The sequence below is a fragment of the Cinclus cinclus genome, chromosome 12 (assembly GCF_963662255.1).
Source record: "Cinclus cinclus chromosome 12, bCinCin1.1, whole genome shotgun sequence".
NCBI classification, from domain to species: domain Eukaryota; kingdom Metazoa; phylum Chordata; class Aves; order Passeriformes; family Cinclidae; genus Cinclus; species Cinclus cinclus.
The window spans coordinates 5,821,873-5,835,244 of record NC_085057.1 but is presented as its reverse complement, the minus strand read 5'-3'; the positions used below and the strand labels follow the sequence as shown (position 1 = coordinate 5,835,244).

General features: G+C 44.7%; 1 protein-coding gene across 1 annotated transcript in view; it reads right to left on the bottom strand.

Annotated features, from left to right (window-relative positions):
- LRIG1 (leucine rich repeats and immunoglobulin like domains 1) overlaps positions 1 to 13,372 on the bottom strand; it is an 88,387-nt gene that overhangs the window by 27,606 nt on the left and 47,409 nt on the right. Inside the window, 2 exon segments of the mRNA XM_062500987.1 lie at positions 1,524 to 1,667; positions 2,628 to 2,765. Coding sequence (XP_062356971.1) covers positions 1,524 to 1,667; positions 2,628 to 2,765 — 282 coding nt within the window.

Genomic DNA, 13,372 nt, shown 5'->3' with positions numbered 1-13,372 from the left:
TTCAACGCAACGCACTAAAAACTGAAGCTAGAGCTTTTAAAACTGATACTTTCCCACACATAGAAAGATTAAGCTAAGGTTAGCTCCCTATTCAGTGTTTGTGTTGAGGAAAATGGTGGAGGTTATAACATCCAAACTTGTTTTGGAAAAGATGAAGAAGCCATACAGACTTTAAGCTTACTTTTTATCTGCCTAAAAAAACAGTGTTGAACTTGCACTCAAGTTGAGTATAATTAAAGTCAAACAAGCAATAAAGATTTTGCAGGCCTAAGTCCCTTGTTGTACTGCACTTCCTGGGCTATTAGTGAAACAGGCTTTGCCAGAAAAAGAACTGTACACAAATTCTACAACACACCAATCTGGATAACTTGCAATTCATTCATGTTTATCTGTAGAGTTAAACAACCAGCTCTGGGGTTGTCATTAAGCATACCAATTACTCCATCTCTCAGTGCAAACCATGTTCCTAAACAGACTGAGTTGTTTTCATTACAGTTCTGCACATGATGCAGTCAAACACAGTGAATTAGAAGCCCTCACTCAATGGACAGTAACCTCCAGCTGGGAGGCAACAGACTTTTCAGATGCATATGTTATTGTGTCCATCCCATCCCATCCCATCCCATCCCATCCCATCCCATCCCATCCCATCCCATCCCATCCCATCCCATCCCATCCCATCCCATCCCATCCCATCCCATCCCATCCATAAATCCTGCAGGTATGCAAACACAAATGCACACACTCTCCTTGGGCACACCCTGGCTTGAGGATTTGTCTGTCAGTCAAGAGGTTGACACTTTAAGGTGCAAGTTCCAACAGCATTTGTGAGCTTTATGTTAACAGACAGAGGTGGACCTTTTGCCTATCAAATCTGATGGAAAGATTGCAAGGAGCCTTAGGCTGGGCCCATTTCTCCAACAGCAGCAGAAGGGAAAAGCTTGACCATTAAAGTGTTACTTTTTTACACATAAAGCGTGTTTATAGCTGCAGATGTCTGTGTGTCCCCATGCAGGCAGAACAACAGCTGTGTGTGTGTGTGTTAACTCATCTGAGCTGCAATTTTCTCTGACCAAATATCACCTCACAGTTTAACAACCTTACCTCACTGCTTTTTTACTGCCACATAAAGATACCTGTGTGGCCTTAAAACACTAACATGGCAGCTGAGTTCTGTCACTCTCAATAGAAACGTCTTGCAAACCTCTCCTGAACCACAGGCACCAGTAGCTTGCAAGGGAATGGATTTGTCTCACTCTGTCAAGTGCAAAAGATGCTGATGCCTGCTGCAGCATCTCTCCCCACTCGATCCAAATAATGGCCTGAAAAACCAGTAGTTGCAAGACAAAAAGGACCTTTCTCAGTGTGCCTTCCTAGGTGCTGGCAGAGGACTCCTGCATAGTGAATTCCACATTTCATAGATAGTAGGTGAGGAAAGGTGACATTTGATGTGCATGCCCCCAGAGTCATTTTATCTCCATAGAGTGTGGCTGAGCTTAATGGAAGTGGACGTTTGTACTCACAGTTGTATTAGCCTGGGCAGCCTGAATGCCTTGACAGGAAGCTGAGTGATCCTGTTTTTACTCAGACGAAGTGTTAGCAGGGACCGTGACAGGCTATCAAAAGCACCAGGCTCCAGGGTGCTGATTCTGTTGCTCCCCAAGTACCTGCAATAAATCACAGCAGAAAAATGAACGGTTCTGCCAGAAATCACCTTTTATATCAGCATTTGGTTGGTCTCCAGACAAGCTAGTGAAACTACAGAGATGGCTTCAAACCAGCTGAATTTCTGGCTGCATAAAGGGCACAGGGCCTTTCCCAGAGCCTGCGATGAATGTGGAGAGTTGCTGGGCACTTTCAAAGAGCTCCCTGACATTCTCCTGCTTAAACAAGGCAATCAGGAGTAGAAGCCAGAAACTGGACACTATTCCAGTGCAGGATGATGCTATTCATTCCCCATTATTCCCTCAGCATCTGTCCCAGAGGTCTTTCTTATTTGGATCCTAGTCTGAGCCACAAGGGGTTGTTTCTGCAGGACAACAATCAAACATCAGTCATAACACCATTCCCTTATACCCTCTTGGAACCAGGAACACAAACTTCAGTGTAAACTTTAATGCAGGCATACTATTTGCCTGCACCTCTTCAAAGGTACCTAAAATACAAATTATTTTATGTTTCTCTGAGTAGCCAAATATCCTGTTGGGAAGGTGATATTCTACTTGACCCCATTTTCTTCAAATAATCAGAGACATTTCTGTTAACATTCAGAAATCCACTTTAATGATGAAATAGTTGTTCTCTGTCCCCTCTTCTAGATGCACATAGGTTTGCACCTGTAAAGACATCCACACATGAAGGATGTAGGACACCTGAAAGACACCTTTTCTCTGCAACACAATCAACAATAATCTGCATTCTTTATAGCTATGTCAGAAACCAAACAGCACTCAAAAAATAACCTGACAATACAGACAATATGCTGCCTCCTAACCCTCCTTTGCACTTAAAATCCTGACAAACAATCCCATACTTCTTCTGTTCATTACTTCTTTCTTTAAAGGTTTGAGGCCCTTTTCTCTGCTGTGGTAACTCAACAAAAGCAGTTCCCAACAAGAAAAACTCACAGCTCCTTTATGTGAAGTCCCTGTGGAAAGCAGCCGTTTCGGATTTCCGTGATGTCATTGAAACTCAGGTCCAAGGTTTCCAGGGTAACGTAGGGCTGCAGTTGATTGGCTTCAATGCTGCGGATCCTGTTGTGATGCCTGAAACAATCAGGAGGAGAAAAAGAGACTATTTAGTTCTCTTAGAAAAAACAGAAAGAATATCTGAGGCTGCAGCAGGCCCCCAGGCTGGCCCTGAGTTTGTACACTCAGAGTTTTGGTGATTTTTCAGCAGCTGTCTGAGGAGAAACTCATTCCAGAGGGACATTCCCTAATCCCCTCACTGCTCCTCTGGCTAGAGACCAGCTCACAGGTATCTGCAGGCTTCCAGACACTTTTTTCCTTCTACAGAACTATTGTCTCCCTCCACTCATCAGTTTTATTTCCACTAATCTGGGCTCTCCTATAAGCTTGCGCTTCCAAACTGGATTTGTTACATGCAAGGACTATGGGGCTGGTTTTGAATCCCAAAGGCAACGAGTGAAGATCAGTGGCTTAGCCAACCTGCCAAGGCTTTATCCAGAGAATGTGACTTTCAGAGAAGGAAACGAGTAAATACAAACTCAACAGAAGTTACATAACATTCTTAATTCCCAAGGATTCTTCTGAAAATTCCCAGCTTTGCATTGTGTTACAGTGATTTGTAACACACAGAAATAAGAAGGCTCACAAATGTTTTTGCAGGCGTTTCCTCATCTTTTTCTGCTTTTGTCCCACTGTAGGATTAGGACAAGTCTGCAGTGCCAGTGCCTGCCCAAGCACCAGCTGCAGGATCTGACCCTGCACTGATCACTTGTATTTGCTGCCTTACCAGGACAGCCTGAGGGATTCAATCTAAGGTTTTTCTTTAGAGAAAGTCCTACCAACTGCTCTCAGGGTTTCCACAGCCACCAAACAGTTAAATACCTTTAGACCTCATCTGTACTCAACAGTGTCTAAGTAAAAATCAACCCCCTCCCTACCCCCAAGTCCTTTCGTCTGACTCCTTTCTGGCCTGAGCCAGTAGAGAACAGTAATCAATTAAAAAAATACGTTGTGCATTAGTCACAAGAGGCAGAGCACATGCCTGATGTGAATTTAGACCAGTCACTGATATTACTGGCAAGGCTGTGAGTGAGGCACTCCAAACAGAGATGCTCACCAGACACTCGGGAACTTGCTGAATAATAATAAGAGATAGTAAAGAGAGTTCAGACAAGCCCTGTGCCTCAATCCATCCAGAAACCTACTGGGTGAGCAGAGGAGGGGAGAGCAGCCAGTGAAAGCACTCCTGAATGCAAGTCCCAGCTCCCCTGACAAAGCATCAGCTCTTTGAAACAAAAACCTGAGGCATGTCTGACACAGCTTTTCAGGCACTGAAGCTTACAGCTGTTTAGGATCCCATCTTCTCCAGCTTCACCCCCACTTCAGGCTCTCCCAGGGGCTCAGACAATCCCCCTTGGGAGAAAAACCTCCTCCCTTTGACAGAAAATACCAGCATCACATGCCAAGGGACCTGCTCCCCACACTGTGATCTGCTCCTTCACCCTCCCTGTTATTAAAACCAGATTGTTTCACCACAACATTTGCTGCTGTCCACAACAGGAAGAGTGTAAAATCTGCAACCCCAGAACAATTTGCTTTTGGGACACTCACCCTTTAAACAGCTAGCACATGGCCCTTGCTTAATGCTGGGGAAACAGGCACAGAAACACTACTTTAACTGAAGAGTTAAATGATAATTAATTCTGTGCAGGCTCAGAAAACATTAAGGACAAATTTTACAGCACTACAGCAGTGTGCTGCTAATACAATGCAACAAGGTGTCAAGAAAAATCAAAGGAGAGTTATAATTTATGTCTCCAAACTGGTTATTCCATGGGTTACTGGCACACAGGTCTCCACAATCACAACTGTTTCAAAGGCAATAACGTGGCTGCTATCCAAAGGACCAATATTCATTTACAGCTGGGAATAAAGTCCAAATTTTCACATCCATGCAGCCACTAGGACAGAGGTACACAGAATTTATAGTATAGTGAGACTAAAATACAGGAAAAATCACTATACCCAGAATTTTGTGACCTCCATTAACAAAACGCAAGGGGAATTTCTTTCCCCCTGAGATTAGTTTTTATTGGAATTAATTCGATTAGTAGAATCACAGCGTTCAGAAGTTTTAATCTTTTTTTCCTCCTCAAATGAAGAGTGCCCATTAAATGTATGTCCAAGCCTGATAAAGGAAAAGTACCTCAACACAGACAGAACTGAAAGAAAACCATGAGCACATTTTCTGGAGCTCTCCTGAAGCAAGGGCTGCGAGTTCATCTCTGATCTCATCTAAGCTGTGATGGATCTGGCTGTAAATTAACAGGAAATGAAGGCTTGTACAAACGAACGTGGAGAAAATCTATAATCCATAAATCACCTGACAATCCCTACACAGGACAGTTAAGTATGCAAGGGACTGAGAGCGCAGAGTGAATTTGGACATTAAATGCTCCTCAGAAGCCAATGTTTTCTGGGGTTTTTTTGAGTATTAATATTTTTGTGCTTTGGTTACTCAACATACATCTACTCCGCTTGCCTGCCTGCCAGATCTCCCAACCCATCCCAGAAGACAGACTTGAAGAAGGAAAGGACAGGAAAGAACTGTTTTGTTTGAGCCATGTTCACAGTTTCCAGGTGACTTCTGTCTGCTGGCTTCTTGCTTTTCATGTGCTGCAGCTGGCAGATGAGATGGATACATTATTTTACACAGGCAGAAAAACTGGCTCCTTTCTCTCCCTCTCCCCTTCTCCTTCAAACATGGGCTGACTCCAAATGTAACTCTCAGCTCCAAACACCATCCCGGGCCAGTCCCAGCTGGGGAACGTCAGACAGTTCGGTGCAAAACACTGCACCCTCTCAAAGCACTGCACTTCAAACAAAGCCTGTGACTTTTCCTATACACAGCATGTGATATGAAGGCAACAGAGCCCAAACCTTTTACTAGCTTGATTACAATTTATTTTTCATTCTTTTGGTAAGAGCCCAAATGTGATTTAACCCTTACTGTTACTACTTGGATCCTCTCAGCTCTCCTACCTTTGTTCCCCTGTTCATCGCAAGGGAGTTTTACAGGGGGAAAAAAAAAAAAAAGTGATGTCATGAATTTGTCTCTCCCCTTTATCACTGACTGGAAAAGGGCTGTTTTTTCCCAACCACTTCACACTGGGTTGGCTTCAAATGAGACAGATCAGATTTTAGTAGCAATTGCCAAAACCAGGTGTTGAAGCACAAATAACTGGTGCTTGCACAACCAACACCTCCAGGTACCCTTTCCTCTCCCCACTCCTTAGGTATCACAGCTTGGAAACAGCTTTCCCTGCCTCACTTCAGCCAGTGCTACCTCAAGAGTATACAATGACAGGGCTTCAATGTGAGATTGTGCAATTAGAAGCCGGAGTGGGAGCCAAGTCTCTTGGTTTCTATTCCCAGCCCTGGCACCAACTCATCTGCCTTGGGCAAGTTCCTTAACCCCTCTCTGCCTCTGCCTTTACAATGTGCATGGAAAAGGACAATCCAGCTAGGATGATGCAGCCTTTGCTAAGGACTAAAAATCTGGAGTGAAAGCAGCTCAAGTGAAATCATAGGAACTAAGCAGCCCGTCCAAGTCCATTTAGGCTTGTTTATGAATATGGGAGGATATGGCTAAAACAACTGAACTTCCAAGTTCATACCCAGCGTCATTCCCAGAGACACCTCATCTGCAGCAAACACAGACCTGGAACTGGAGCACCTTGTGCCAAGCTAAGGTAACTCGGAGTCAGCAATGATCACTTTTACACTCTCTGTACACATGGAACTTGTTCAGGAAATTCTTCACCCTCGGGTCAGCACCAGCTACAGCTGCAAAGGAAGGGGAGAGCTGGGCAGATCCACCCTGCAGCTCCCCAGTTTAACCCGCCTGGATCCCAGCTCAACACCCCAAAGCGGCACAGCCCCTCAGCCCTTGCACTTTGCACGGACCTTGGACAGACCCCTTGGGCTTACAGGAGATTTGGATTAACCTCAGCCAGCTCTTTGCTGAACCAAGCCCATGAGGACCCCATGAGGAAACAAACGTGCTCTCTGCTCCTCCGGGCTGAGGAAAACAAGCAGAACCTTCCAGTGAAGCCAAAGCGTGTTTGGGTTTGTCTGAGTCGGGACGGAGCTGAAGGGGGTGGCAGGAAAATAACAGGTGGCACAAAGTCAAAGGCTTGCAGCATTTCCAGGAATCTCAGCTTGTATTTTAGAGGTAAAGTTACACTTTAATCCCGGTGCGTTTCCTCATTCGAAGCGTCTTTGTGAATATTTATTTGATAAACAGGCTGTGAAACATTTTCCACCAGACCTAATAGGGGAAGAATTCACCTTCTTTGCAGCAAGCAAGGAGAGCATCACTCAGTTTAATTTATACCTCAGCTTCAAACTCCTCGCGTGAAATGGATGGAAAGAGCAGTACAAACACGTTCCTTTGTTGTTTGAGCCACACTCGCTCCCCCCAGCAGCTGCCCGCTCAAAAGCTGACAGGGGAAAATCAAAGCAAGCAGACCCTCAGACAGGAATGCACGAGGGGCTTTGCTTGGGCTGATTTAAGTACAATCAGCACAAAAGCTCCTGGCTGAGTTGCTCCAAGTTTCAAAAGCTTGAATTAAGGCTGCAGTAGCTGCTGCGAGTCTGCAGTGTAAATGTTCAGTGTGAAGCAAGGCTAAGGGCAGGGAGAAGTCACATGCCTGGCCTTCATGTAGTGTCAGCTTACAGATCTGGCCAGGCTCACCAGAGAAAAAGGAAAGCTGTAATACAGCAAACCTATTAAACCAGCACCTGTTATAGGCATCAAAAATAAAATCAAGCTTCTAAAGAGGGGCTCCACACCTCGGGCAGGGTTCTATTAATATGCCAGTGCATTTTCACAATTAGCGTACGAGGGAGATCACAGGACTAGAAAGAGAGAGATTTAAAAAGTTCAGGGTTTGGTTAGTATTTCCATCCCAACAAAGTATTGAAGAAACAAAATGCTGGAGCCAGAAAGAGTTATGGGGTTTGGTACTGAAGGACAGGCAAGGTTTGGTGTCAGAGACTGGACGTGCAAAGAGAGGTAGATCAAAGGCAGGGTAACCAGAGATGGATCCCATACACTGTGACTAACACACGCCTGGAACTACCTGCCCTCCTCCTCCTCCTCAGCTCACAGGAGATGGAGACCCAGTATTGATCCTTCTAGAAACACTGAAGATGATCAAAGACATGGGTTCCTAAGCCTTCACCATACATGATTTGCTATTTGATTTTAGACTGTCACTCACTACACAAACACAAAAAATAATAAATAAAATCAATTTCAGAGTAGAGTTCAACGCCTGAGTAATTTTCCTAACAAGGCAAGAAGGGTAACTGATAATCTAGGAGATGAATTTGTGTTTACAACAGCAGCGACATAAATGTTTCTGCTTTTCCTGGCCACCTTCTTACATTCAATAACCAAAGATTTCCTAAGTAATTTTTATTAACGTATGGAAAGAAGGAAGGGAAAAATGTCATTGGGACTTGCACATCAGCTTTGATTCAAAGTTCAAACAACTCATTAGTGTAGAACTTCTTACGTGGTTTTAACATTTTACTCACAAATTTTACTTCCATAGACTTATTTCAGAAAACTTTTTTCTTCTCTACTTCAATTTTTGCAATGTCTGCCTTGGAGTAAAGTGAAGCCATCTCTGCAGCTGAAGACGAAGTAAACAGGCAGGTGACATGCTGGAAGTCTGTGTCACACCATCCTCTAGTTCTTCACATGAGACCTTCCCAGAAAACCTTAACTGCCTGATGTGCCCTCACACTCCTCAAGTGGCCTGGAAAGCTCCGTAAGTTGTCTGACACTTTGTATTGCCATATCAGCCTTTCCACAATAATCCATGAGGCACAAGATTTTATACTGTCACAAGAATGTGTATTTTTATCCAACACAAAAACTGCATTTGCTTATGGGAACTGCCCCACTGTCCTTTCAGAGTAAGGATGCATGGGTTGCTGTCTGGACAGGAAGCAAGGATGCATGGAAGCAGCCCCCACTTTTCTCAGATGCTCTGAATCACTCCTTCCCTGAGGAATCCTGGCGGATTCCCAGGCTGTCACAGATACAGCTCTGTTTGTTCAGGTGCTGGCTGCACACACAAGAGCAGAGCAGTGGCAGGCCGGGCAGCCACTGCATTTTAGGGTCAGCCACACAAAACAAACCAACCCAAAACCAACAAAAAACACCATCCCCAAAAAGCCCCAAACCAAAAAAAAAAAAACAAAAAAAAAAACAAAAAAAAAAAACCCAAATCCCAAACCACTGAAAAAAGCCACTTGCATAACTTTTTATGGATATCCAAACTTTCCCTTGAAGTTTTGTATGTTCTACCCAAGACCATAAGTCAGGATCTTCCTTCTCCCTGGCACTCCTTCTGAAAAAGGTCAAAGATGCAGCAAAATGCAACAAAATCCGTGACCATTTTATACTGTTTTTCACTTAAAATCATATACAGGAATAACCCACGATCAAGCTGATGGAGATATTCAAGTGATATCTAACTACAACAGAAAATCTGAAGACAATTTCTTCATCTGCTGTATAACAGCTTCAAACCAGATATGTTTCGAGGGCTATTATTAATCAGGTCATGTTCTCACCCTGTTTTGTGGTTCAGGATGGAGAAGCATCAAGCAAACTACCCCCACCTACATACATCTGGGACAAGACAGGGGGTTTAAAAAACAACCTGGGTTTAGAAGGTTTTTTCAAGACTGAGGGGATAGGAAAAAAATGCAACCTTCCACAGTGAAGCGACTGTGTGTCTGTTCCAGGTCATGGATGTTTGGAGGCAGCAATCATTCTGGGAGATGAGATTTGCTAATTCACCCCTTTGGGCCTGGGAGCAGCTGCCACCTGCAGAGAGCTGTGCTATGAACTCTATTCCCACAAGCAAACTCTTACTCACACAAATAGTTCCACTGCAGTCAACAGGACTATTCATGTGAGCCCAGTGTGACCCAGGGGCTATGTTGTCACTGTCTCTTAAAGGCCACTCTGTGGCCACTCACGGGACCCAGCTCATCTGCCTCTCACGTTGATGGACTGCAACCACTGACCCTGGTGCACTCCCAGTGGCCTCAGAGCATCCTCGTGCCCGGGGTACCCAGCCATGGGCAGATGTGATCCTGCTGCCAGGCACACTCCCACAGCTCTTTCATAAGGCAGCCACATGGATGAGAGGTGGGGATCAAGCATTCTCTTTAGAATCTTTCATACCAGCTGGACATAAGCAAAGGCCTGGACCTGATGAACAGTCATTGATAGGTTTTGTTGGGTTAATTAAGAAATGCATGAAGGAAAGCCCTTCTCCTACTGCAACCAAAACCACCACATACCCACTGAGATACATCTTCTCTTTGAATATTTCTGAACTAGCACTGTTTATGTAAACTTTCTGACTTCTTATATGACCTTACGAGCTGTGTGCTAGATCCACTGAGGTAATGAATGTCATTCTTCGAAGCTCTCTCCCTCACTTTGATCTGCATTTACTTTCACTGGACTTTGACTTGCCACTGTATGATTTTGGATATTTTTTTGCAACATACAACTTCCTACGCCTTCGGCATTTCATTCCATTAAGAGAACAAAATGTGTGGAACAGGCAGGATTAGAATTTAGTAATCTTTAAAACAGAGGCTGTCTTATCTCTTCAGCAGATTACACAACCTGCTATGACATCAAAGCAAATTAAGATTCCTGAAGACAAGACAGTCTCTGTTATGGGCACAGTCCCCCCCATCAGCAACTGGGTGGTTCTAAGGAGGACCAGCTCTCTTCTGGTTACACTGGATGCTTCATCAAGATTGTGCTCTGCAGCAGCTTTTAAAATGATGTATTCACAAAGGACACAGATCTATTAGACAGGCTGTGCAAAGCATCTCTCATTGTCTGGCACAGCTTCTCTGTAATGAGCCTCCCTGAACTTTTATGAACTCAGTGCCAGAGCACAACCCCACAGCCACGTGTGCAGCTTGACCCCAAACCATCCCAGTGATCATCTGCAGAGCCCTGAGCACATCCCTCGACAGAGGATGCACTTGCAAGGGTTGGGGCCAGGTATCTTCAGCAGGGGCTGCCCAACCTGTGATGCAGTTTGGCCAAAGGCACAAGGGAGGGGCAGGGTCTCTAAGCCACTGAACACCATCAGTGCTGCTTTTCAAAGGGGCAGTATGCAAGCACTCACAGCTGTGCTAGCCTTCACCCCCTCCTCCAGTTCCCTGTCCAAACTACCACCCCTGTCACTTCTCACATTCCCTGACCTTCATCTGCAGCGAGCACTGAGAAAGGCTGCAAAGGAGAGGAGAGGCTCTTCTGAGAGCTGAACTCCACTAAGGAGGAGAATTGTCCTATGGGAATAGAAGGAAGAGTCATATAAGGTAAATGGCAGATTTCTTACAAGAATGCAGGAAACCACAGGGCTCTGCACCAGCTGTCTGAATGGGGTCGTGGGGCTCAGCAGAGCCTCTCTGAAGGAAGGGCTGCATCAGTATTTGAAAGAGGTTATTCAGCTGCTGGCAGATGACAGTCAGGTCAGTGTTTCCATGCTCTACATATCATATCTTTGGTCTGCTACTCTCCTGCTCTGCCACTGGCTTTTCCCCTTATGCTTCTCCCTCAAGGGCTTTCTTCTGCCACTGATACATGCCAGCCAAACTCAATTTTCTATCACAAATTAAATGCATAAGCAACTCCTTGAAGCCAAGAAAGAGGCCAGCTTCACCCCAGCAGTTTGGTGCTGTGATGAATTCCTGCTCTGCACAGTGCTCATGTCAGGGCTGCTGCCAAGGCCACTCACCTTTCACTGGCCTCAAAGATGAGTCAGGTTTGTGAAAAGGAAGAACAGACACCTAAAAATCAGATCCAGCCCAGATGACAACTGAACTAGCACAGAGCAGGGGCTGGAGCAGGGACACCAGCCTACTTTCATTTCACTGCATGCAAGTTTCATGCTTCTAATCATAATGGATGGCATTTCCATTTGAAAGCCAAGAAGGTCCAAAAGCATGGGGGGCATGGAGGCACTTTTATCCTTAAATCCTGATATTGATTTTAGTTTCTCTTTGTGTAATACATGATCAAAGTAAGATCCACCACAGCCTAGAGAGCACATGTGTTTTGTGGGTGGTTTTGTTTTGCTTTTGTCTCTCCACGGGAGTGAGGAGGGGAAAATAACACAAGTGGAAAAGAAATTCAAGTGCAAACCAAATGCAGTGGCTCTGTCCATGATGCTACAATTTTAATCCAAATTGTAACTGCGAGCAGACTTCTCGATAGCATGCACTGTCTGTGCCTCTAAGCCACAGTGTGACCCAGAGGCTTTTCCCACCTTTGACAGGAACACAATGAAAACAGGTGCATCTAACTACATAGATGATAAGGGAGGTAAAGAAAGGACAACACACTTGAATTCCTCTTCCAGACTATCAAACTCTCTGTCTCATGGAACTTTGCAGCAGAAGCTGCTAAAAGACCTGCCTCTTGAAAACAGCAGCATTTGAAGAAACACATTTTTGACTGGCCAGTCAAACTCCTGTTAACACTTGAGAGATGTAGATAGGCTGGCGTTCTGTCTGCTCCAACATGACACACACTTGTGCTCTGTTGAAAGGGCTTATCTGTCTTGTCAGCAAGGTCACAGGAACAAGGATTGCCTCTGGGCAGACTTCACTGAGCTCTGCTCAGCTCACATTGCTCAGCCTGCAACAAGGAATAGCTCCTATGTGGAAAAGCAGTGGTCAAGTCAGCAAAGAAAAGAGCTGCTCTTCACAAGACCAGGCACCCTCTTGCTAATAAAGCTCATCAAATAGGAAGGGTGGCTTTGGGAAACCCCAGAACAAGGTGTAAAATTATCCAGGGAAGAGAAAATTAGGCTTTTAGAGTAGAACTGTGTCTTTGCTAATCCAGGCTGGGGTAAAACAGGCTTCAAGCTTCCCTAGCAAAGATCTTGTAAAGTCAAGTGTAAGCATTCATCACCACTTCGCCAGTAAGTTCCTCGAGCTGCTTTAGTCAGACCATTAACTTCTTCAGTTCTTCCTTTTTTGAAAAAGATGACTGCTCTCACAAGAAAACAACCTTGAGGGCAAAAATATATTGGCAAGAGCACCAAAAGGTGTTCCTTTTTCAGGGCACCTGAGGGATTACAGAAAGTCCAATCCCTTGGCCTGACTGCTCATGTTAATCACCACCCTGTTCAGCAACTGCTTGCACAGACTGGGTGATCTACAATAGACGGACTGGACAGGAAATTATATTTAACTGCAAAATCCATGAGCCATTTATAGATTCTTTCTTTTGTCATCAGCTCTTAATTCTACCTCTCCCCAACTCATTTTTATCTCCTCAGACCTGACCACTAACACAGCTGTCCTTTCGCTTGGACAGCCCTGCACTCCAGTTTCATTTTCCACCTACCTTTGCTACTTTCCCTGATGTGCAATTGAACATTAAATGGTTTGACAGGCAGAACATGTACTCACCCAACCATTTATTCCCAATCAATATTCACGGGGAATTCCTGTTAACATGCAGGAGTTATGCACACAAATTCAAGGGAGGGTGGCCTCTCAAGTGATCACTTGATCTGAAGGTGTGACAGATCACTTTCTCATCTATCTTAACCAGCAATCAC